Source organism: Crocuta crocuta, unplaced genomic scaffold (assembly GCF_008692635.1).
Source record: "Crocuta crocuta isolate KB4526 unplaced genomic scaffold, BGI_CrCroc_1.0 scaffold288, whole genome shotgun sequence".
Taxonomy (NCBI): Eukaryota; Metazoa; Chordata; class Mammalia; order Carnivora; family Hyaenidae; genus Crocuta; species Crocuta crocuta.
Genome location: NW_027532607.1, coordinates 2,812,047 through 2,837,671, shown reverse-complemented (window position 1 = coordinate 2,837,671; position 25,625 = coordinate 2,812,047). Strand labels below are relative to the sequence as shown.

General features: G+C 46.6%; 1 protein-coding gene across 1 annotated transcript in view; it reads left to right on the top strand.

Annotated features, from left to right (window-relative positions):
- ERN1 (endoplasmic reticulum to nucleus signaling 1) overlaps positions 1 to 25,625 on the top strand; it is a 53,921-nt gene that overhangs the window by 3,695 nt on the left and 24,601 nt on the right. The window contains exons 2-8 of the mRNA XM_077780357.1: positions 14,440 to 14,473; positions 15,730 to 15,802; positions 18,993 to 19,065; positions 21,378 to 21,500; positions 22,861 to 22,962; positions 23,785 to 24,046; positions 25,310 to 25,388. Coding sequence (XP_077636483.1) covers positions 14,440 to 14,473; positions 15,730 to 15,802; positions 18,993 to 19,065; positions 21,378 to 21,500; positions 22,861 to 22,962; positions 23,785 to 24,046; positions 25,310 to 25,388 — 746 coding nt within the window. The remainder of the gene's footprint in view (positions 1 to 14,439; positions 14,474 to 15,729; positions 15,803 to 18,992; positions 19,066 to 21,377; positions 21,501 to 22,860; positions 22,963 to 23,784; positions 24,047 to 25,309; positions 25,389 to 25,625) is intronic.

Sequence of the window (25,625 nt, the reverse complement as noted above, 5' to 3'; positions counted from 1 at the left end):
AGACAGACCCCTTTAACTCCTCAGGCTGGGGTTATGCACAGTATATACCTGTTACTCCATTTCATCATTTCCAGATTGTTTACTTGTTTCAGGGGCCAACAGACTGGGAGAGTTTTGTTTTCTTTTTTCTTTCCACAGAGTGGTTTTGGCAGGTGCTTTTGTTCCTCACCCAAACATGTGTTGCTGTTCCCAGAAACGAAGATTTCTTACACCAAAGCAGTAAACTGCACCTAGTACAGCAAACGAGTTTCATTTGTTTTCAGAAACTAACTTGAGTTCTGACATACCACGCGAGGTGCGATCTTCCTAGGCTGTGATTTTGTGGCTGTAGCAACAACACTGTCTGGCTTTGTCTGAAGTTTCACCAATGGAGATAGTTGAATGTGTGTTTCTTTTCTGCACTTTCAGCCCAGATGCAAACAGAAAACACTGCTGCCCTGTTTGGTGTTAGATTGGTTTTCTAAAGCTTGCTTTGGCTTGGTGGGGTTGAAAGGGCTTTCTTTTGATATTACCTGGGCCGGTTTAAGGCTTCTTGCATTCACTTTGAAATACTAGTTTATTAAAATTAACTAGATAACTAGAATTATTTGAAAGAATAATAAAGAATAAATTAGATAGAATAGAATGCAAGAATAAAGACGTGAAATTTGAAGATCTTCCACCCAAGTTTACCTTTCTCACACTGTGCCTCTTTGCGTAGCTCCTCCTGGCACCGACAGCCACGGCCCACCCAGTCTGGAGCGTACAGCTATGCCCTGCCACTTGGTCACTGAGTTCTGTCATGTAGACAGAAGTAGTGTCTCTCAGATCTAACTCTTTTTTTTTTTTTTTAAGTTTTTATTTATTTTGAGAGAGAGAGAGTGGGGGATGTGTGTGTGTGTGTGGAGGGGAGAATTCCAAACAGGTGCCACACTATCAGCACAGAACCCGACGCGGTGCTTGAACTCATGAACTGTGAGATTGTGACATGAGCCTAAACCAAGAGCTGAACACTCAACCGACTGAGCTACCCAGGCACCCCTCACATCTGACTCCTTCTCCCTGTCCTCCTTGCCAGTATCTTAGCCAGGCTCCTGATACCGTTTCCTAGATCATAGAGTAGCTTCCTGGCCACCTGCTATCCTTCCCTCATCACGCTGCTGTCAGACACGCCCTCTAACGAGACCACGGACCGTGCCGCACCTCTGCTGAGAGAGCCTTGTGCTGTCTAAAGCGGGGCTCCAGGTGTGGTCTGCTCACCCATGTCATGAGAAGTACAGAAGGGATCCTAAGCATCATCCATGAAGGGTTGGAATGTTCAAAATCTGGCCCTTTGCCACAGTTGGAGAAGGCACTGGTCCACAGGGTCAAGTGTAAGCTTCTTGGCATGCATGCAAGGTCCTTCACCGTTCGACCCTCACCCCTCTTTCTAGGCCTCAGTGACAAGGGGCCTTCACTTATGTTCCCTCCCCACCAGCAGCCTGCAGCATTGGACAGGCTCCTTATCCTCTGTTAAGATCCCCTTCACTGGTCGCCTTCATGATCTGTCAAGCAGGGTGAGTCCCTTCCTCATCTGGATTCTGGGCACTCCGTGCTTGTGTTGTGAAAATTTGTTAACGTTTGTCTTCGCACTGAATTCTAACTTGTTGAGGTTGGGCTCCCTAGACAGCCAGGGATGCACAGTAAATGTCCCAGCAACTAATGCTGACTCGGGTCCCAGAACCCTCTGACTCCGTGTCTTTGGAGAGCCCTAGAAACAGATGAGCCTGGACTCTGCCCCCTTGGGATGCATTATCTATTACTTGGACCATTGTCACAGCAGGTTCCAGTTCCAGTTTCTGATCTGGAGTTTCATATGGCTCTTTGTGACTTTCTGCAGTTGGTTTTCTCTCGTGTCCCTCAGGCAGCCACCACGTTCCTCTGAAAGAGAGATCTGCCTTCAGAGGCGTGATGGAAACGTGAGAAGGGAAGTGGGAGAAAGGGCAGTATTTCGTTCATAGTTCTAATCAGTCTTCTCTCAGGGAATCTTCTAGGCTTAAGATATGCATTACTCCCTTTCTACTTCATTGCTTAGGCACAAGAAAAGTGTTTATTTGCTCTCCATTGTTTGGGAGGACTGAAAATTAAGTTGTGAGAGAGGATATGAGAGAGGCCTGTTTTGAGTATCTTGAAAATGTGTTTTCTCTCTTTGTCGTGTTTTCCTTTTTATCATGGAAGATTCTAAACATATGCAAACTTAGAGACAGCTAGAGATACAAACCCTCACATATTCCTCACTTAGCTTCAGCGAGAACCAGCTTGTGCTCAGTCTCTACTGTACCCCCTCTGATGTCCCTCCTTCAAGCTTAGGCCTTACCTCAGAGTAACGTGTCTCTCGTTGTAAGGAGATCTCTTAAACAGCTGTCACTATACTTGGTAGCATAGATTTCTGCCTTTGCACTATTACTAGGTCCATATTGAGATCCAGCTGTGAATGCTGAAGCACATGGATAAAATCCTTTGTCGGCTGTAACTTAGTTACCTGTCCTTTCATCTTGGGATGACTGTGCGAAGGTTTGACAGCACTCCTGTTGCTCACGAATGGATTCTGTGAAGCTCTGATGTCCTGAGAGGTGTTCAGGCACAGGCCATGGCATTGAATTATCTTGCCCTCCCCCCTTTAATTGTTTCACTGGTGATTATAGTGTGCGCTTTTCAGTTTGAGTGACTTCTGTCAGGGTGAAGGTGATTAAGAACATGGTAGAATCCGACTGCCTTTCAAGTGGGAGCTCTTTCAGACTTTGGTCCATCCCCATGATGGTCTCTGTTGAGTGTGACATCTGGTGACTTACAGAGGAAACTTGTTATGTCCTGTCTCTGTTCAGGTGAGACCTGGAATTTGAGAATCAGCTTTTGATGAGATGTCCGCTTTAAAATGCTTTCCTTGTGAAAGCTGAACTTTGAAGAATGTTGGAGACTTGCTGTTACCTTACACGTTAGACCTCGTAACTTTAATGGGAATTTAAGGTCAGGTTGCAGAAACACCCTTCCTTTGGGGGAGGAAATGAGCTGCCACTGGGGAGAAGCATCCCTTAATGGAGACACTTGGGTGCGTGAAACATATTCAGGGAGATCTACCTTAGAGTTCAGTGAGGGTGGATGACCTTGTTTCTACGAATGATTTTTATAAGAAAAGAGTATTAGAATAGTAAGCATTTTCTTGAGGAGATGCCAATGGTTCATTGCATGCAGACCAGCCAGGCTAGCTTCACTATCTTCTAGGATTAAAATCCCCATGTCCCCCTGAGGTCCTTTTTTCGCTGAGTTTTTCTCATCAGGACTAAGTTCTGTTGATATATTCCCTCTCCTCCTGCCGCTCTTCCTCTCGCCCCTGCACTGGCGCAGGCCATCATGGCCTCCCTCACTGCTCTGTATGACGCCTTCCCTGTCTCGTTCACTTTGTGTCCTGATGCCTGCCTGTCTGACCTGCCTTTGGGGACTTGATCATGTCCCTCTTTTGCTCAGAAACCTCTGGTCAGCTCCTGGTTAGCACCCACCATGTCACAATGTTTTCACAGCTTTCTGCTCCATGGCCTCACTGCCTCCTGTCCAGCCATACTGGCATTGCTCCTCAGAAGGAACACTTCATGTTCGCTAAGGCTGTGTCCTTGTTGCCACAAATGGGGTGATGGTTCTTCAGTCCTGCTGTCAGGTCCTCCCCACCCTCTGAGCCAGCCTTTGTTATGAACTCTTCTCTTCCCCGAGTACACTAGCCCTCGGCGACTTCCCTCACCTGGGAAATCCTGTGGTGTATGTACCACCTGCTTCGGCAGTTCATCATACTAGTCATACACCTCAGCTTTACAAACTTTCTTTATCCCACACAGCGTGGAACAGAGAATCAAGCTGATAGCAGATACTTCACCTTTGCTTTTGAGATGTGTGTGGTAAATCTCAACAGATGATTACTAATAATTGGGTTGTCATACTCTTCCTCCAAGAGAAAGGGAGGAAGGGAAGGCCAAGGCTCTTGAATATTTGGTATATGAGGAGGCTTCATTTCTGGGTTTCTTTGGTCCATAAATACCTTTCAGAAGGGCCAACCCAGAGGAGTTCAAATCATTGCTAGAGGTGTACTTAGAAGGGGCTGATTTGGAGAATTTCAAATATTCTGTGATTTCTTTGTTGTACCTAGAGAAGTCCTCTAGTCAGAGAAGAAGCTGGTTTTAAATGCGTGGTGTATAGAGGTCAGCTAGGTAGTTGTGTTTTGGAAAGAAGAGTTGGGCAGGACAGAAAAACCAGTGTATGGAAAAATCTAGTGCTCATCTAGATTCTGCCAGAGAAGCAGTGTGTTCCAGAAATATCAGTGCTCATCTGAGGAAGAGAAGAGAATGATCTTGTAAGGTTCCTTGAGTTCCAGTCAAATGGGCAACCCGTTCTTGTGGCTTCTGTAATCAAAGGAATCTGTTCCCTCCTACGTGGAATTAAGTCTGCCCAGAGCTACCTCCACGGAGAAGCCATTAGATGTGAGTGAGCTCTGGTTTGAAACAGTTATCTAAATTTTGGTTGACTTTGTCAGAGACATTTTTCTGTTTTGCTGACTTCTCACCCCCAGGTCTTCCCACATCCTCACCAGTTCTGCTAAGCGTGTATTAGGCCTGAGGCGGTGCTGACATGTTCTTGCTCTTTGAGTGGGTTTCCCGCCAGTCCCTTCAAATCCTGTGACATTGTAGGATCTGACTTCTCTTCAGAAAGTGAAGGTTTAGGATGCCTGGCTGACTCAGTCAGTAGAGCATGTGACTCTTGGTCTTAGGTTCATGAGTTCGAGCCCCACATTGCATGTAGAGATAACTTAAAAAAAAAAAAAAAGTTAAGGTTTATATATCAGGTCAATGCAGGAAAAAAAGACCTTTCTTCTGAATATATCGGAAAGGCTTTCCTTGAATGACTTTTTTTTAGCCTCTCTCTTGCTAAAAAATTTTTCGTTTTAGAAAAACTTCAACACACACAAAAATATAGAATAGTTTCATGAAACCCTCATGCACCCAGCCCCCAGGTTCAGTGGCGATCAACACATGGCAGACAGTCCCCTGCCACATCTCCTTCATTATTGCTGGAGCAAATGCCATATTGTTTCCCCCCATACATTTCAGCAATTTTTAAATGTGAATGAACACTCCAACTTGCCTGGCAGCTCTCTTTAGCTTTTATCATGTAGGTTTCTATGTGGAAAAGTCCTTTTCATTAGAGAAAACTTGATGGAATGACTACATGACATATGGTATTGGGTATCTTAAGTTACAGATTTCCTTTCATTCTGCAGAAAGTATTGTCTACTAAGTACGAGGGGAGTAGAGACCTGGACGGCAGTTGCCCAGAGTTCATGCTCCAATGACTCATTAAACTGTACATAAGCTTTATGTACTTTTCTGTGTATATTTCACTTTTATATACATGATATAGATGGTCCCTGTCCTTCCACGTGCTTAAAATTCAGTCCAGCCCGCAGGTATGTGAAAGGCCACCTGCGCCAAAAGACCTGCCCTGAAGAAGCGTTATCAGTGCATCCTAAGAACATACCCAATGCAGCTGGTGATCATTTTCTGATTTCCTGGAGAAGGGGCAGGGGGCATTTGAACTGGTCCGGATGGATGAGCAGATTTAGATAGCTAATGAGGGACAGGTAGTGGTGAGCACAGAGACCGGCATGAAAGCACAAGGGTGTTCTGGGAAGAGACTGGATTGAAAGAGAGCCCTGGAGAAGAACTGGGCCCACATTTTGCACAGCCTTGAATGCGTAGGCCTGTGACTCCCAGACCACTCTGAGGAGCCCTGGGGGCCACAGAGGCACTCAGCTTGGTTTAAACTTTTGAGAGAAGCATAGCAATACTCAACAACATGTCAGAAGTAGTTTTTAGTTTCAGCTTTAGCTTGTGCTACTTTCCTTTCAAGGATGTATCTTTGGTGGCTGCTGTAATAAAATTCAAATACCACGTGGAAAGCAGTGGAATGGTAATGAGGCTGGCAGTGTCTAAGCGATTATAAGGCTTGGAATATGTGTAGCACTCAGCAGGGACACATCCCATTAGTAAGTAGTTATGGTTAAGAATGAAATGGTTTTCTTTCCATTTACATGTAATCCTTTTTTTGCAAGTGCCTTCAAAGTTGCTAGTCCCTAAATACTTAGGCCATTTGTAACTAACTGCTTAATAAATGGAACTGTTAGGGGGCGCCTGGGTGGCTCAGTCAGTTAAGCGTTCACCTTCGGCTCAGGTCATGATCTCGCGGTTCGTGGGTTTGAGCCCCGCATCGGGTTCTGTTCAGGCAGCTCAGAGCCTGGAGCCTGTTTCAGATTCTGTGTCTCCCTCTCTCTCTGTCCCTCCCCTGCTCATGCTTTGTCTCTGTTTCAAAAATAAAAATTTAAAAAGTATAAAAAATTAAAAAATAATAAATGGAACTGTTAGGCATTTCTTTTGGCCAAAGGCCCTATGAAGAAATTACTGAGACAGTAGGGTGTCGGGAACCAATCAAGTTTGGGAGCCTCTGACTTGAGCCACAGAGATGGAAGGTATTCAGTAGGCAGAGGGAGGAACCATTGTGGGGTTTTATGTGGAGGAAAGACGTGAACAGATTTGCCTGTGTCAGGCCCTTGCAGACAGTAGGTAGAATGCATATCAGAAAGGCCAAGATGCCAAGATCTGAGACAGGAAGCTGGTTAAGAGACTGCCAGGTAGACTCAGTGAGATGATGGCTGCCTAATTTTGGCAGTGGTAAAGGAGAACGTAGGTTTTGAGAAATGTGTACTGGGTCGAATCTTACATAACTCAGCATCTAATTGAATGGGAGCAGGTTAGAATTAAGGAGAGAGTCAAGGACAGCTCTGAGATCCCGGATCGGATCATGTGACAAGGCGGAGGTGGGGCTGGCCAGCCAATCTGGGAATGTAAAGGAGGATCAGGTTGTGAGGGGGTGTGTGACCTCAGGGGCTAAAATACACTGTAAGCAGCTCAAAGTGGGACTGAGTCATGGATTCCACGGGAAGACGTCATCAGATGCCATGTAGAAACCTAATAATAAGGATTTACAAATGTTTGTTAGATTTAGTTACTGGAACTTGACAGTGGCAGTTCTGGTCTTACTCTGAGGGTAGGGGCCAGAGAGCAGTGAGTTGAGAAAGGCACAGAAGGCGAGAAGGCGAAACAGGATCCGGGTAATGGTTTCCTAGTCAAGAACACGACTTCCCTGGCCTTACCCACAGAACCAGCTTCCTGGGGGAAGGACCTAGGAACCGATATTTAAAAAACTATAGGGCAACTTACCCACTGCTGGTGGGAACCTAAAATAGACAACCACTTTGGAAAGCAGTTTGGCAGCTCCTTGTTGAGTCACATGTGAACAATATGGCTCCGCATTCCAGGTATTTTCCCAACAGAAATGAAAACATAAGTCCCAACGAAAACTTGTACCACAGATGTTCATAGCCGGCCACGTTCGTCTCGTTTTCCAATCTCAAACTGGATAACCCAGTGTCCCTTAGCAGATAAACAAATTACAGTCTATCTACATGGTGGAGCACTATTTGGCAATATAAAAGGACAAACCATGATGTGTGCAACAATATAGATGAATTTCAAAGACACGATGCAGAGAAGGAAACCAGATACCCACCCTAATGAATGAACTGCATTTGTGCAATTTTAGAACAAACACAATGAACCTGTGTTATGTGGGGGTGAGACTTGGGGCATGAGAAAATGCTTTGGAGCGATGGAAATGTTCTAGGGTGTATGGGTGGTTACATGGATGTGTATGCTTCTCAAGACTCGTCAAGCTGTACGCTTACAGTGGCTGCGTTAGGAGAGAAAAGAGAGCCTGTGACAAAGAGAAGGGGAGCCCAGAGGTTTGGTGTGTTAGTGGGCTGACGGGAGGGAGGTAGCCAGGCAGAGGAGGACCTGAGGGTCCCTGGAGACACGGTACTACCTGGGGAGGGCACTACCTATGAATATGGAGGTGGATGCATTGTCCTTTTATAGGGAAGCGAAGGGTAGGATTGGGCAAACTTGAGGAGAAAGGTAGGAAGTTGGGGAGAACTCACTCTGTCCCCTCTTACTGCCCCTGCGCCACAGAAGGCAGAATCATGGGTGGAGGGAAGGAGGCCTTGAGGCAAGGAGTGCAGGTTTAAAATACCCGCTGTGGGGAACAGCGAACAGAGGCCAACCAGGAAATAGATAAGTGTACTCTCCTATAGCAGGGGGCCAGCTGGCTATAGAGGTAGAATGTTTTTTTCCAAGAGTGACTATAGTGTTTTCTTCAGCACAGCTCAGAACCCGAGGGGAGGAAAAGGGGACTGCAAGGTAGATTTCGGGTTAGGGGATGATAGAACAGAGTTGCTGGATTATTAAAAGTAATTAATGATGGGGGCACAAGGGGTTCAGCATCTGACTTCAGCTGAGGTCAAGATCTCATGGTCCGTGAGTTCAAGGCCTACGGTGGGCTCTGTGCTGACAGCTCAGAGCCTGGAGCCTGCTTCGGATTCTGTGTCTGCCTCTCTCTCTGCCCCTCCCCTGCTCATTCCCTCTCTGTCTGCTTCTCTCTCTCTCTCTCAAAAATAATTAAACATTAAAAAAAAAAAGTGATAATGGATGTCCAGGCTGGGCACAAATAGAAGAAAGAAATTAACATGTAGTGATTGCTCCATTCAGTCAATACATTGAGCACTCCTCAGGTGTTGAGAATATGGCAAACAACAAAAGACAACAAAAGGTAAATCCTAGCCCTTGTGTAGTTAATAGTGACTAGAGTCAGGTGTTTATGTTTGTTTGTTTAGTGTTTTTATTTATTTCTAGGAGACAGAGAGAGAGACAGCGTGAGCAGGGGAGGGTCAGAGAGAGAGGGAGTCACAGACCGAAACAGGCTCCAGGCTCTGAGCTGGCAGTCAGCACAGAGCCCGACGTGGGGCTCAAACCCACGAACCGCGAGATCATGACCTAAGCAAAAGTCGGACGCTTAACCGACTAAGCCACCCAGACGCCCCTTATTTATGTATTTTGAGAGAGAAAGTTAAACATAAGTGGGGGGGCGGGGAGAGGGAGAGAGGGAATCCCAAGCAGGCTCTGCACAGTCAGCACAGAGCCCAACATGGGGCTCGTTAGATCATGACCTGAGCAGAAATCAAGAGTTGAACACTTAACTGACTGAGACACCCAGGCGCCCCAGAGTCAGACATTTTTAAAAACTAAGTAAAATATACTGTACTTCAGGGGTGGTAAGTGTTGTGGAGAAAAATCTAGTAGGGAAGAGGGGTAGGGAGTCCCTGGGGGGTAAGAGGTGGTCATGGAAGAGCTCTCTTCCATGAGATGGTGACGTTTGATCAAAGATGTGGGCAGAGGGTGCAGCAAATGCAAAGGCCCTGAGGCAGGGACAGGCTAGACGTTATTTCAGGAATGCAAGGAGGCCAGCTTGGCTGGAATAAGCAAGGAGGAAATAGTGGGAGAGCATTAGAGGGTAAGAGAGTGGAATTGTGTGGGATTTGCAGGCCACTGTGTAGCCATTGGCCTTTACGAGTGAGATGGGAATCACCGAAAGCTTTTGAGCAGTAAAGAAGAATACTCTGACTTCTGTCCTTAAAAGGATCACTGTTCTCTGTGTCAAGGCACAGACGTAAATCTTGACAAACATTTAATCCCACTTAATCCACATAGAGATGCCTCATGAGCTTGGTATTATTTCTCTGGGTTTTTTTTCTTTATTGATGAGGAATTCAGGCCCAGAGATTAGGTAATTTTGCTGAGGTCACTCAGCTGGTAATTGGCAGAGCTGGGATTTAAGCACAGACTCGGCTCAATCCAGAGGCCACCTAGACTAGGAGAAAAGGGAGTCCTGGAAAGGGAAGGGGCTCTGATGATGTTGGAGGGATATTGGGTGTAGGAAACAAAATGACAATTGTTATCGAAGTAGACCCTAGGGTTTTGCAACAGATGGGATGTGCTGGAGAGAAATGAACATCAGCAGTGTCATTGGCGCCTGCCTGCCTGCCTTCTAAGAGAACAGTGGTGCCGTTAACAAAATAGGGTAGTCCAGGGTAGAGGTTGATCTGAGGTAAAGGATGGAGGGTGTGACTTTGGGCGGGTGGTAGCTGAGTTCTGATAGGAAATAGTGGAAATGTCCAGTTGATCCAGAAAGGAGAGCTCAGGAGACGGGGACCTCGACTCTCCCCCGCAAATCGTTGAAGTTACAGAGATGGATGTGCTCTCTGAGAGAACTCCGGGGAGAACCTGGAAATGTCCCTCCCTGTTGGGAGTAGACAAAGAGGGAGCCAAGGGAGAGGGGGGCCGTAAATCAGGCCGTGCAGGGTCACAGAGGCCAAAGGGGGAGTCATCCGAGGGGCGGGGCGAGCCACAGAGTGGGAAGTGGCAGTGGAGAGGCTGCCTCCGACTGCGTGGTCTGGGCAGTGGGCGTGTGGGATCACCCGAATGGTCAAGAAGCAGCGGAAAGGGTAGGCAGGGCTGTTGGTGGTGCTGGGTGGGGCCACGAAGGCCCGTAGCTCAGGAGGGAAGGAAAGTCAAGAGTCCACGTGCCACCCAGTCCCAGAGAGGGCGTGAGATCCCAGAGGGGACGGGATGGAGAACGCAGGTGAGAAACGTGTTTGTGGAAAGACGAAAACTCACATCTTTTGGAAATAAAAAGGTACGTGGGAACTTGGGCAAAGGAAAGGTGTAAACATCTGTTCTGAGCCATTTCTGTCCCGGGTTAAAAAGGAGGATTCGATTAGCACAACAGTAGCGGTGAGTTGTCACATAACCTCATCCAGGTTTCTCTCTGGGTGTGAAGACTGTGCCATTTCGGGCTCGAGCTGGACCCACTAGGGAATCGGGTCTGTCCAGCGTGTTCCCTGGGGAACAGTGAGGTTTATTTCTACCTAAGCCAGTTCCTCCTCTGAGATCCTTACCTTTACCTTGAGTAACACCTGTTTTCNCCGCCCCACTTTTTTTCCTTCTGAAAGTAAAGCAGCTTTATGAGATGGCCTTTATCCTTATCAGTCTCCATATAGATAGAGTGGTTCATTCTGGAGCAGTGTTTGTTTATAGCCTTACAGTTAGGCCAGGTTTCTGTTCACATGGCTGAGTTGTTTGTTTGGTTTTTGTTTGTTTTTTTTTTCAAAGCTAGAATCTTGCCTGATACACATTCTCATTATTAAACAAAAACAACCATTTCTTCACGTTGGGCTTTCGTTGCACATATTCAGATGACGCTGCTTACTTTTGTTTTGCTGGCCTTCCAGATATTTTTATCTTTAACCATTTATGTTATGGGAGATTTCAAGTATACGTAGAAGGAATAGCAAAGTGATTCAAGTGATTCTTTAAGGGGAAAAAAAATCCTAGGGCCTAGGTCACTGCTACCCCTCAGAAGCCAAGCCGCACTTTGCTCGCCTGCCAGAGCTGACGTAATGGTGGTGCTGTCACCTGGCCTACAACTCCGCACATGTTCCTTCCAGGGACCTCATTTTACCCAGTGAGTGACAATGCTGACCTTCCTCTCCTCCTAAGCCTAGAGAAAGCACAGATCTTTTTTTTTTTTTTATGTTTGTTTATTTTTGAGAGAGAGCACAAGCAGGGGAGGGGCAGAGAGAGAGGGAGACACAGAATCTGAAGCAGGCTCCAGGCTCTGAGCTGTCAGCACAGAGCCCGACACGGGACTCGAACCCATCAACCGTGAGGTCATGACCTGAGCCAAAGTTGGACGCTTAACCGACTGAGCCACCCAGGTGCCCCGAGAAAACACAGATCTTAAACAGCTGCATAGGTGTCAGCCTGGTCAGCTCTTGCCGATGGCCTGGGTCTTCACTTGACACTGAACCTGTCTGGTGCAGGACACATTTGGGGACTTAAGGCCTCAGCGTCAGGTGACCCGTGGACAAGCTCTAGAAACCCAGGAAAATCACCACCTGAAGGCAAGACCCTAAGAGTGAGCAAGCGCTGTACGGCAAAGATAAGCCTACAGACCGGACTCGAAATCCTGTCAGGCTCCATGTCTTGTTTCTGGTGAAAGTGCTAGAGTCCAGCAGTGTCCCCTCTTCATCTGTGTGTACCTGTGATACCGTGAAGTAGCTGAAATGGGCAAAAAAGATGCCTCCTGACTGCTGTGCTTTCTTTGGAGCACGGCCTTCCTGCTTTGCCTGGCTTGCGTGGCTTCAGGGCTGTGTGGAAGTACTGGGCTGTAATTGCACCTTGACTTCTTCAGTGGGGTGAATGCTGCGTGCCCTTATTTCCTGTCTCTTGCATCAGTCTGTTTGTACCGAGAGGCGATTAATGGGAACGATAAACAGAGGCTTACTCACCGAAAGTTCCTCTTGTTTCCTTAAATGTTTCTGGTTTAATGAATTGTTTGTTTGCTGCCCACAGACCACATGTGCTGTGTGGTCTGTGTGACTTCTGTCACAGTGAACACCGTATGCTTTCATGTCGGAGCTGGGCTTGTAAAGAAAAGTCAACAGATGATAAGGCTTGAAAGCGTTTTCCTCCTCTGAGAATCCCAGGTGACTGGGGGAGTCAGGCAGCCGTCTGTCACCACACGCACAGCCTGTGGGGCCCGGAACTCTCTGTCCAAAAATCCTGTCCCGATTTTAGCCCTCCTCACCCCCAGCTGGGAGTCGCTCACAGCATGGCTGTGCAGCCTGTGGGCCTTTGGTTGCCAGGAACCCCTCATGACGGAGCTGTCTCACGCTGTGGACTTGAGCCCTGTGTCGTGTCAGTGTGTCCTCATGGCGCCATCGACCCCAGGGAACCAGGAGCGTCCTCTTGAGTCATGCCTGGGATGAGGGGGGAGAGAGATTCTGCCATTTTTGACTCTACTGCAAATAGAAAACTGACTTTGGGAAAAACCCTTTTTTTCCAATGTAAAAGGTACTGCCTGTTGTTATGCAAGTTTTGGGAAATAAAAAAGTGGGGGGGGGGTCATGTTTATTTCCAACAAAAATAATTCACAATTAGCATTTTTTGCCTTTCTGTTTTTTTCTGTGCATTGAAGATTTTCTCCCCAGTTGCATTAATATTCTGTGTAATGTTATCTTTTCTCTTGAACATCAAAATATAAAGATTTGTTGTACATGTTTTAAAACTTTATAAGGCCTTCTAGAAGCCTTAATTTTCTGCCAACTGGACAGTCCTTAATTTACCCATATTACTGAATCGTTGTCATTTGTAATGCTCATATGAGCTTCTTTGTACGCAAAGGATTTTCTATATTTTGTACTTTGTTTTTATTTTTTGAAGTTTATTTATTTTGAGAAAGAGCACGCTAGAGAGAGAGCACAGGGGAGGGGTGGAGAGAGAGGGGGAGAGAGAGAGAATCCCAGACAGGCTGCATGCCCAGCATGGAGCCCAACGTGTGGCTCCGTCCCATGAACCATGAGATCATGACCTGAACAGAAATCAAGAGCTGGATGCTCAACTGACCGAGCCACCCAAGTGTCCCATATTTTGTATTACTTTTACATAAGATTTTATTGAAATGGATCAAAGGGAATCAAGGGGAACAAGCCCTTGGAGGTGCTAAGGTTGCCCTATCGCTGCCCCAAAGGGGTATGTCCACTTACCATTCAAGAAAATTCTCATCAAAGGAAAGTTTATTCTTAAGCCATAGTTTTGTTTTTCCTCATGGGAGTACCTAGTACCACGCTAGGTATATGACAAAGTGATCATTTAGGTTTTAAAAGTCCTTGATGTGTCAGGTAGAGACACTGTGACCCATTGTCCACTGTGGGTTGTGACTGGTTCTTCCTTCACTGTCTATGTGCACATTTCTTTTTTTTTTTAAAAAAAGTTTTTAAATGTTTATTTTTGAGAAAGAGGGAGACAGGGTATGAGTGGGGGAGGGGCAGAGAGAGAGGGAGACCCAGAATCCGAAGCAGGCTCCAGGCTCTGAGCTGTCAGCACAGAGTCCCATGTGGGGCTTGAACTCACAGACCATGAGATCATGACCTGAGCTGAAATTGGATGTTTAAGCAAGGAGCCACTCAGGCGCCCCCCCCCCTTTTTTTTTTCAATGTTTGTTTGTTTGTTTGTTTAGACAGCTAGCAGGAGCAGAGGAGGGGCGGGGGAGAGGGGGAGAGAGGAAATCCCTAGCAGGCTCCACACTGACCATGGAGCCCGGTGTGGGGCTCAGTCTCAAGACCATGCAAGATCATGACCTGAGCCAAAATCAAGAGTCCAGGGCTTAACCGACTGAGCCACCCAGCTGCCCCTGTGTGCACGTTTATTGACAGCAGTTCCATTCTGCTCTGTTCTCTCTCCACCCTCGGCCACCATCATAAGAGCCTACATCTGTCTTTGAGTGTGTGTTTTCTAACGTATCTTCGCGTACGTTATCTCATGCAGTAAATTTAAGTTGTCGGTGCCACTCGTGAGTCAGTCCTGGAGGCCTTCTCAGAATCCCAGTATTTTCAAGTCTGTCTGATGATGCCTTTGTTCTTCCCCACAGATCCTGTTCTGCAGGTTCCAACGCATGTGGAAGAGTAAGTCTTCGGATTTGCTTAAACACTTCCCTTTAATTCATTTTCCTGACTATTCAGTCAGTATTTAGGAAGCTAGCTGCTGGGAGTACATATGTGCATACGTTTAAAGTATAATCACAGTGGTGGAGACAGGAAGTCTTACAGGTTCTGTGACCTGTGTTGGGGAAAGGGGGTCAGCTGCTGGGGTGGCGAGCAGAGGCAGCGATATTAAAAAGTCTTATTTGAGATGAAACTCAAGTGGAGTTTTGAGCATAAGCTTCCAAAGTCCTACCAGAGAGTTGAGATCTCTACCTCTTGACTGTGTCTTACGGTGGAGGGGAAGCCTGGACGGGAACTGCTCCTGCAGCGTGTGTTATGGCCCCTGCAAGAGCTCACGTGATGGGACATCCTAAGTATGGAAAAGATTCAGCAAGGGGCTTCCGAGTGACTCGTCAGAGTGCAGACTTTATTTTTTTAATGTTTCTTATTTATTTGTTTCTGAGAGAGAGAGAGAGACAGCATGAACAGGGGAGAGTCAGAGAGAGAGGGAGATAGAGAATCCGAAGCAGGCTCCAGGCGCTGAGCTGGCTGTCCGCACAGAGCCCAATGCGGGGCTTGAACCCACAAACTGTGAGATCATGACCTGAGCCGAAGTCGGACGCTTAACCGACTGAGCCACCCGGGTGCCGCCAGAGTGTAGACTTTAGAAGGTTGACTGTATCAAAGACGACCTCGTATCTGCTTCCTGGGAAGCCACATACCAGAGACCATCCATCTCCTCGGCAGGTCCTGTCAGATGTCAAGCTTTCAGAGTCTGCTTTTATTGCCTCCAGTGTAAAAATAAACGTTTGTTGAACACTGAAGGTAGATCTGTCCTCCCTGTTTATGTACTGTTCCATGCTATTAAGTATTAATTACTAAAATTCCATACACAATCGACTTGGAAACTGGAAAGCAGACTTTTCACTTATTTATCATCATCCGGAATGCTTTGACCAAATGATGATTTACCCTTCTATGGTTTTTTACTTTTNCCCTTTTAGTGTTTTTTTTTTTTTTTTTTTTTTTTTTTTTGCAGGTTGCTTTTTTCTGCTCAAACATAGCCTATCACCATAGGGATATTTTATTTGTGGCTAAAAATGAAAGAGCGGTGGGTGGAATTGTCTTATACACACACATTCTCCCCCTCCTCCCCATCATGGCTTTGCATGGCTTTGATGTTTTGTTCTGTGCCCTGGGCTATAATTTATTATTGATACTTATTGCTTAATCTCTAGGCCTGCCTTCCTCCCAGATCCCAATGACGGCAGCCTGTACACGCTTGGGAGCAAGAATAATGAAGGCCTGACGGTGAGTACATTTAGCTTCTTTTGTTCTTCAGAGGTTCCAGGCCAGTGGTCCTCAACTTTGCACACTGAGATCACCTGAGAGCATAAAAAAATATTCCCGGAGTTTCTGATTCAGGGGTTCTGCAGTGAGACTTGGGCATCAATATCTTTTTTACAGCTTCCTAAATGAGCTTTTAGCTGGCAGCCAGAATTCCAAAACATTGGTCTAGACCAACAGGTTCTCAAGGCCCAGCCAACACACTGGAGGGGTATGATACTCCCTTTGGCAACAGGGCTTGCTCTGACTGGCGATTTCAAATTGGGGGTGGAGGGTAGTTTGAAGCACTGTCCCCCACCCCCACCTCCACCCCAGCAGACGTCCCTTTATGGGGTATGGGGACAGGTGATATTCCATTCCTGTCTTCATCTGAGAATCTAGACCAGTGGTTCTCAACCTTAGCTACACATTGTGATAACCTGAGGAGCTCTAAACCAAACAAAAAAATACTGAGTATGGGTTGCAATGCCTAAAGCTTCCATTTAATTGATCTAGGTCATCAGGAAATTTTAAAAGCTCCCTAGATAAGAGAAGTTAGAAACAGGCCCACACAGATGGTCACCTGACTTCTGACAGAGGTAAGGCTGTAGTGCAATGGAGGAGAGTGGTCTTTCAGTAAATGGCACGAGTCAACTGGGATATCCACATGGAAAAAGAAGCTTAACTCTTGCCTCACACCAGACACACAGAGCTGCGTTCCAGAGAGATTGCATATCTAAGTGTGAAGTGTAAAGACAGAACTTTAAGGAAAAAAAAGTAACGGAACATCTGCATGACCTTAGAGTAGGAAAAACATTTCTTAAATGGGATGAGATGAACAAAACAGAACCCCCCTCCCAAGCCTAATGAGAAAGGAAAAAAATAGATATATTGGACTATATTACAATTAAGAATTTTTCTTTGTTAAGAGACACCATTAAGAGAGGCAGGCCACAGTGTACTTGAAGTACATATCTGACTCCAACAAAAGATTCATAAAACTCTTGGACACTGCTGGTGGAAGTGCAACTTGGTTTATCCGGTTTGGAACCTGGCAGAATCTGTAAAGCTTTATGACCCAGGAATCCTTCCCGGGTCAGTGTGTACCCACAGAAGTGTCTGTTTATATGTTCCCCAAAGGCAGGTACCAGATGTGCTACAGCTTTACATAGAATAGCTGGAAAGTGAAAACTGTCCAAACAGCATCAGTAGTGGACACAATAAATAAATTATGGAATAATGATACAACTTTAGTGGTCTCCACCAGCGAGGACGAACAGTCTGTGACACTACCCAGGAGCATGGATGAGCCTTGCCAACAGGAGGTTGGACAAAAGATGACAAACCAGAAAGGCTACACACTGAATGATTCGTTTATATAAAACTCAAAGACAGGAAAAACCAGCCTATGCTGTTTTGAAGTCAGGATAATGGTGACCCTGGGAGGTTATGATTGGAAGAGAAGGCAAGGGCTTTCGGAGTGCTGGAAATGTTCTGCTGCTTCACGTGGATGCTGGTTACATGCACTGTCCGCTTTGCAAACCTTAGCTGAGCTGTGCACCCAACGTGTGCTGTTTGTATGTTCTGCTTCAATAGGAAATTTTTTTCAAAAGCCTCCCACGTGATTCTGATGTGCAGCTAAGGCCGAGAAGCGGCGGTCTAGACTCTAAGTGGCTGTGAACTCTAATTGGCGTACTTTTAAACTGTTTTATGAATGCCTGTGACTGGAACAGGGGGGAGGAAGGCAAGCCTGTGGAGAGGTGTGTGTGTCTCACCTTGGGCATCTCTCTCCCCGTTTCTGGAGCCTGTTTCTGAAGCACTTTTTGCTGGACGCTGTGTGGAACTATCTGTAGAAGCTGTCTCATATTTCAGCAGCCCTCTGGGATACAGGTGTTATCCCCTGTAAGATACATGGAAACCTCGTCCACAGAGGTGAAGGAATGTGCCCAAGGCCAAAGCTTCAAGTGTTGGAACTCAGGCCTTGAGCTCTAACTTCCAAAGGATGCTCTGACCACCACCCCTGACGCCTTCCTGTGTTCCGGGAGCAGCCTATTTCCCAGCTGGGTCCAGAGGGGCCTGTAGACATGCTTAGCAGACGCTATAGGAGTCCAGACTGGAGGCCTTGCAATGACTTTCTGATTCTCCAAAACACCTGACAGAAATCCAGTCCAGTCACGACAGCTTCTCTGTGGCATTTGTCCTTTCCTAAGGCTTCATTTAAGTGTTGGGATAATGGGAAAATCCAACCAATTGATTATTTAAAGTTCTGTTTGTTAAAGCTAGAGAGAAATCTTTTCTTTTTTGGAGAAAAAGATGACAGTGTAGTAGAAGCAGGTATATGTATAGAATAGTTTCAAGAACACAGAATGTTCTAAAAATAAAGTATACCGAAACGAATATTAACCAGAAGAACTCCTCAGATGTCAGCTGTGTGGACTCAGAAGAATCAGTTTTCTGATGAAATGCAGTTGAAACGTGTGGATTCCTTTGAGTTTCTTTTCCTGGCACCTACCATAATTTCTTTTTGTTACCTAAAATGGCTTAATTTTCTGTTTGTTTGTTTGTTTTCCAATAGAGAATTATTTTCTGAAGCAAACATCAGAACTCCGTTTTCCATCTCAGACTCCTGGGTCACCCACATAATGCTGACTTCTCCTTTCCCTTAAAGCTTCAGCTGGGTGCAGAGGTCACTCCTCTTCAGAATTAATCTCATGGCTCACGGACACTCTGAAAAGCATGTCATTCACTCAGCCTAGCTGACTCTGGGTCAGTTTTCCAAGAGGAGAATTCTTTCTAACCCTCCCCCACCTTCCCACCTGCCACCCCAGATTTCAAAGAATCTGTCAAATCTGTCACTCCCCATATTTGTGTAAGTGTTTTCAGAAAAGGTTTATGCCTTCCCCAGAAGTGCTCTGGACAAGACACTCTGAGGGGCTCCTGGAGGGGACCTGGTGGCTGGAGGCTTGTCCACAGTGGGTACAGAAGCCTAGGGCACCTGGGCACCCCTTGTTCGTTCCTGGTTTCCAGTTAGGAAAACTCCCATCTACCATCAACACTGCTTCTCTCTTTTTAGCAGAATTGGGTAACAGAAAGACTACAGTAAAATTATAATTATTGCACAAGACTTGGTTAACTTATTTTTTCCTTTGCTTTTTTTTTTTTTTTTTTTTTAAAGAAACTTCCCTTTACCATCCCAGAGCTCGTACAGGCATCCCCATGCCGAAGTTCAGATGGAATTCTCTACATGGGTAAGAGTTCCCGTTTGCAACACTGAAACTTTGATCTCTTTGGAAGTGAGTCCCCGGTTCTGGGACAGTGGTGTGTCTGAGAGAGAAGTGTGCAGTCACTCCCTACCAGCCCTTCTGGGAAAGGTCTTTCTTGCCTCTGTTATGCTTGTTCACGCCAGGATCAGCTGACCAATTAAGACAAGGTTCCCCTCACTTGGGAGCAGACTTGACACCATTAATACGGTTATTCATTTAACAAGGGTTTTAGCTGCTGTGTTGACTTACCCCTGTGATTTAAAGATTGCAACATACCCAGAAGCAATCGGATGAAATTTAAAGTGAACACAAGACTCTGAGCCAAGAAAGGGAAGCCAGGTTCTGCCTATTAATTATAGGACTTTCTTAGTATTTCCTGCTATCAGAATATTGGATAAAACAGCACTTAACAGCTTGGCTAGATAAACTGCCTTCATACCGATGGGGGTCACCTCTTTCAAAGCAGCAGATTGCCTCTTTTCTTTTACTGTGTTGCTGCCAAAATGTCAATAAAAATGCATTTGTAATACAAAGGAGAGCTGTGTTTATCTTGAAATCATAATAGTAATAATATCCTGTATTTATACAGCACCTTTCCTTTAAGGAACTGAAAGTACTTATTGCCTATTCATGCCTCAGGAGCTTTATGTGTATTTCTGGGCATGAAGTGCAGGCTGGATTTGTAAGTTTTTGCCAGGGACTCTAGAGCTGTTGCTTTCCTCCACATCTTCAGAAAGAGGAAGTCCCAAGCCTCGAGACTCAGAGGAAGTGTTCAACAGAGGCTTTCTCTCTCTCTCCCCTGGGCCAGGCCCCGGGCCCATCTGACCATCTGTGTCCCTGTTTTCTGTCTGGTCTTCTAGCTTTTGCCAGCAGCTCATCCTTTATGATGCATTTTGGATAGCGTGTTTCCATCATCTTTGCGTGGTACCCTCCTAAGTGAGTTCACTCAGCCATACTTAAATTTGTGGCAGTTGCCCAGTCCATCATTAAAGAGGTAGCAGAGTTATGCAGACCGTGATGGTTCTTGAAGTAACCAGAAGGGTGTCATACCAGAGGGAAAAGGATCATGGTCATAGCTGGAGGGTGATGTTTTCACTCTATCTGCAGACCTTTTTCGTATTAAGATTTTGTGGAACAGAAAGTTATCATCGACAAGTTTCACAAATGTAGACAAGGCATATATGTTACATCTCTTAGAACTAAGTGTAGCTTTAGCAAATTCTGATGACCTGTGATCTTCCTGACATCTCTACTCTGCTTCCAAGTGTCTTGAAAGAGGAACCTTGACCAATAAGTTAGGAAGATACAAGTGACCACATAAGGCCATGCCTTGCAAAACAGAAACGCACACATTACGGTGAACGTGTTGACTTTCAGATGAGAGGCCTGTGCTACTGACTCACCAGGACAGTGTTCTGGTGTATGTTCCATAGGTCGTAGATGCATATGCTTTGAGTTTTCCCAGTAGTGTTGTTTGGCTGTGTTGTCCACCCGTTCATACCTTTTAATCAGCTGACCGAGGAGTGGGGTGTAGTGTGTGGCTGGCGAATAACTTACTGACTGGGGTCAGGGGCTGAGACAAGTTTGGCCTCATTAGCACCAGGTTATAGGCAACTACTGCCCAGTCTGAGGTATCAGCTAATTAGAGTTGTAAACAGTGATTGTAGATCCTCTGTACACGTGGGCTCCTTAGTAGGGACGCGGAGATCTATGAATAATGGTTACCAGAGAGGTGAACCCTTGGGTCCATTTCTATATTTATATAGACCCTAGTCTATGAGAAAAGGATTGCCCTTTATAGGCCAGGCTTTTCATGTATATTTTTAAAGTTTGTTTATTTATTTTGAGAGGGGGAGAGAGAAAATCTCAAGCAGACCCTGTGCTGTCAGCACATAGCCAGATCTCAAAAACCTGAGCCAAGATCGAGTCGGACACTTAACCGACTGAGCCACCCAGCACAACTCCCCCCCCCCCCCCGCCGCAGGCTTTTTATATTTAAGGTCACTAATCAAAGCAATAAAATCTATGAGTTATTAGGTTAGTAGGTTTGAAGACATTTTTAAACCATCATTAGGTTATTAAGTTATTATAAGACCCAGTGGCTCAAGAAGCTTTATTACCTCCACATTACCACCTACCTTGTCACCCTGGAGCCTGATGGATGTGTCTTCAACATCGCAAGCACTTCGGGCCTCTCTACGTGGAGAACATCTTGGCCTGCTAGTTTGGCAGGGATAGATTTTTTTTTTCCCATATTGGATGAGCGTAAGCCACAGCGTGCCCTCATGACCTTTCAGGTAAAAAGCAGGACATTTGGTATGTAATTGACCTCCTGACCGGGGAGAAGCAGCAGACTTTGTCATCAGCCTTTGCAGACAGTCTCTGCCCATCGACTTCTCTGCTGTATCTCGGGCGAACAGGTAAGAAAGAACCTTTTGTTGTGTACAATCGGCCTGTTTCCAAACATGAACCTGAAGTAACCTCCGCCTGGGTCTCTGCCCCCAGGCTTGATTCTCTAGAAGGTGGCCAGAGCTGTTTTCTCCAAACAGATTTACCACATTGTTCCCCTTGAGAAGACTCCTCCACGGCTCCCCCGCCTGAGGGATTAGCCCAGACCCCCACAGCCTGCAGAGCCTCTGCTTACCTCCCCCTTTGTCTCTTCCCTGGCTGGGTTTCCCTCACTCAAACATTTTCCAAGCAGTTCCCAGAAGAAAGCAGTGCTATTTTTAAAGACGTTCAGTAGCGCGTCCCTCTCCGCCAGGTATGCACATTTTTGTCTTGATTTGATCTTGACCCTGAGGCTAGTTTTTACAGTGAGAATCTTTTCCAGCTTAGCTGGGACATTGGGCCTGAACCCTCTGTGTTTTCTCTGTATTCAGCTTGAAAACTGAATGGTTTCTTCTTTAGCTTCTTGGTTCTGCATTATATTCACCAAGGAGAAAGTACTTGGGGCGCCCAGGGGTCTCCACCCGATCCACAAGTTCCCTTGGTGCTTTTTTGCACTTTGCAAGTGACTGCAAGCACTGGTCTTTCTAATTGTGCGACCGCTGTGTAAGCTGGGTCACCCCTTCTCAGCTTCCAGTGGCATTTCCTTACTGCTCTCTCTGTCTCCACGGTGACCTGCCAGCCTCCAGCTGCCACCTCGTCCCGGTCAATGCTACATGTTTCATTTTTCTGTTATGGCCCTACCCCACCTCCAGGTACCCTTCTGTAAGATCAGCTATTGCTGTATAATAAACCACCCCACAACTTAGGTGGCTTTAAAAACGCCATGATAAAAAAAAGAAAAAAAGAGTGATGTGCAATTAAAAAAAAAAAACCAAACCACAAATACCACCATGATACTGATTCTGTGAGTCATGAGTTCAAGGACGCAGCATGAGTGGCTATTCCACATGCCATCAGCCGGGTTCACCTGTGTCTGGGACTTCAGTTCTCATCCACGTGGCCTTTCTCATTCTACGCAGACGGCTTGGATATTTTACACACAATTTTGAGAGGATGTGTCTGTTGTAATTTATTTACTTTAAGGTTTGTTTATTTATTCTGAGAGAGAGGGTAGGAGAGAGAATCCCAACCAGGCTCTATGCCCAGCACAGAGCCCTACACAGGGCTTGATCTTATGAAACCGTGAGATCAAGACCTGAGCTGAAACCAAGAGTCAAACACCTAACTGACTGAGCAACCCAGGTGCCCCTTGTCTGTTGTAGTTTAGATAAGGTCAGCACCTCAGCAGGTGCCGCGGCCCCTCCAGGTAACGGACTGGTGTGTGTTCTCCAGAGTACACCATCACCATGTACGACACCAAAACCCGCGAGCTCCGGTGGAATGCCACCTACTTCGACTATGCGGCCTCGCTGCCAGAGGACGACGGGGACTACAGTAAGTGCTCCCAGGTGGCCGTGCGAAGTCGGCTGAGTATTTATGACCCGTGAGGAAGCGATCACTCCTGGACGCTGGATTTTCTCTTAGGGCACTCTGGATCACCAGCTTCTGGGCTTATAGTAAATAATTCGACAGTATTAAAGGCCGAGGCCCGGGTGAGAAGTGTGGAGGGAAACGTCAGTAAAACAGGTGGGGAGTTTAGCCTGAGAGAAATGAGGAGTGCGCTTTGCCGAGTCCCTCCGTGTCACAGAAGGAATGCACCACAAGCCCATGGGAAGCAGAATTATCAGCTGTGACATTTGACAGCCCACCTCCTAAATGTGACTCATCCCCTGTGACACAAACATGGTCCCAGCTCAAATGAACACTAAAAACAGGTTTTGCCATCTGAAAACCGATACCTGAAAGTCTTCCAGAAATGCCCTCTGTGGGCAGACGTGGGCAGTGTCAGTGGTCAGCTTTGACTTTCAACTCGATCAGTCGGTTCGAAATGATTGCTTTAAAATATCAGAGCCATAGGCCTCTCCTCTGGCTCTTTTCTCCTCCGCACCTACTCTCACTAATTGAACAGAGTGCTGAAGAATCTCCCCAAGTAAATTGCCTTCCCGAGAGTGACCCTCTCTTACGTTTATCAGGCAGGCAGCTCTCATGTCTTGGTGTCATAGAGCCTGCAGGGGTTCACTGGAAACAAGTGAAACTGTTGGGAGGATATCTGAGAATACTCCAGAAGTCTTATTTCCTCTAGCTGAGTGACTGCCACTTGCGAGACAGAGAGGATGTGGTCATAAGACACATGCTTTGTTTATTTGATCTGTACAGAGATGTCCCACTTTGTGTCCAACGGCGATGGGCTGGTGGTGACCGTGGACAGTGAATCTGGCGACGTCCTGTGGATCCAAAACTATGCTTCCCCTGTGGTGGCCTTTTATGTCTGGCAGCGGGAGGGTCTGAGGAAGGTGATGCACATCAACGTCGCGGTGGAGACCCTGCGCTACCTGACCTTCATGTCTGGGGAGGTGGGCCGCATCACCAAGTGGAAGTACCCGTTCCCCAAGGAGACGGAGGCCAAGAGCAAGCTGACGTGAGTCCGGGAACTCAGGGGAAGAAGAGGGCAGCTGTGACCCAAACGTCCCGGTCCTGCTGCCGTGTAGCGTACCATATGCTGGACGCCGGGGTTCAGGGCACGTGGGGTCTGAAGCTGTGGGGTGTATGCACAGCCAAGACGGGCCCATTCAGAAAGCTCATAGTACGTATAGGAACTGGGGCATCCCTTGATGCTTCAGAATTCTTGGATATTAAATAAAATTATGGACAGGGATAAGAAAGAGATGGCCAGTAGAGAGCTACAGTACAATTTGGGTGTGTCTCAGCTGGCGGGAATACAGGAGATGTGTTTGTTTTTAAACTGTGTTTTCTGAATTTTTTCTGTTTTTGAAGCATTGTCAAAATCAGGAAGAGTGTTACAGTGTGTCCGTCTAAGACACACCAGGCTTGTGGTCACCATCCCTGCCTGTTAACAGCCTGAAACTCCGTCCCTTGGACCTGCTGCCCCCAAGTTCCCACCTTATAGAGCTGCAGAAAAGAGCAAAGGGGACTGGAAAGAAAGTGCTCTCTAAGTTGTACATCTTTCAGACGTAAAATATTTGCTGAGAGAGGTTTCAAGAATTCAGTGGATGGCCAACCCCAAACTGGCTGTTGACAGAAACCAGAAGGGTCTGGAGGTGCCGCCCCCACATCTTCATGCTGATACCACAGCCAAAGCCAAAGCCCACGCACTCCTCAACACCCCCAGGGCCAGCCCGCTCAGCCAGGGGACCGGAAGTCCCACCCGGTTGGAACTTTCTGTGTGTCCCTTTGCTGTAGTCCTCCCAGTTAGAGCAGTTGATTGTTTCTTAGGGCTTCTGTAGAACCTCTGGACTCCTTGAGAATCTGGAGAAAGAACGGCAGCTCGGTGTCAGAGTGTGCTGTGGCCAGGGCTGGGCATCTTAGAGACTTTGCAGTGCTTGCAAGCATTCAGTCCTTCCGGGACAATCACTGCACACGGTTCTCTCTATGACCATCGCGGGGACGCTCTAGTGCAGCCCTGCCATTTGCAGAGGAGGAAATCCAGGCTTGCCCTTAGGTGACTTGTGCACATCTTTGTAGACAGTGACAGCTGGGGCCTGCCGTCCAGGTTCCCAGGACAGTAGCTCTGCCTTTACATCACCCCTGCTTGGAATGCTAGGGGTTAATCTGGTTATTCTTCTGAGTGACATTTGGGGCTGGGATACTTCTCTCCAGAAAGGCCCCTTTTGTGGGATGCAGAAGTTAAATGGCTGTGGAATGTGTGTTTCTGTGTCTCTAGGCCCACCCTGTATGTCGGGAAATACTCCACCAGCCTGTACGCCTCCCCCTCCATGGTACACGAGGGCGTCGCCGTTGTGGTAAGTCTACTTTGGGGGCCCACAGATGCAGCCTCCTCGTAACCGCTCCTGTTCCATTTAGCAAAGAATGACTCTGAATTATAAATGAACACCCTGTGGGTAAAGAATGCAAGACACAGGTCTTAAATCCTCAAAGACAGTTTCTGCCCACATTCTACTTTGTGAGGAAAGATGCATGACAAGAGCCCTGGTCATTCCACTTTGCTTTCATGTTCAAGTCTAAGGTCCCCACACTGG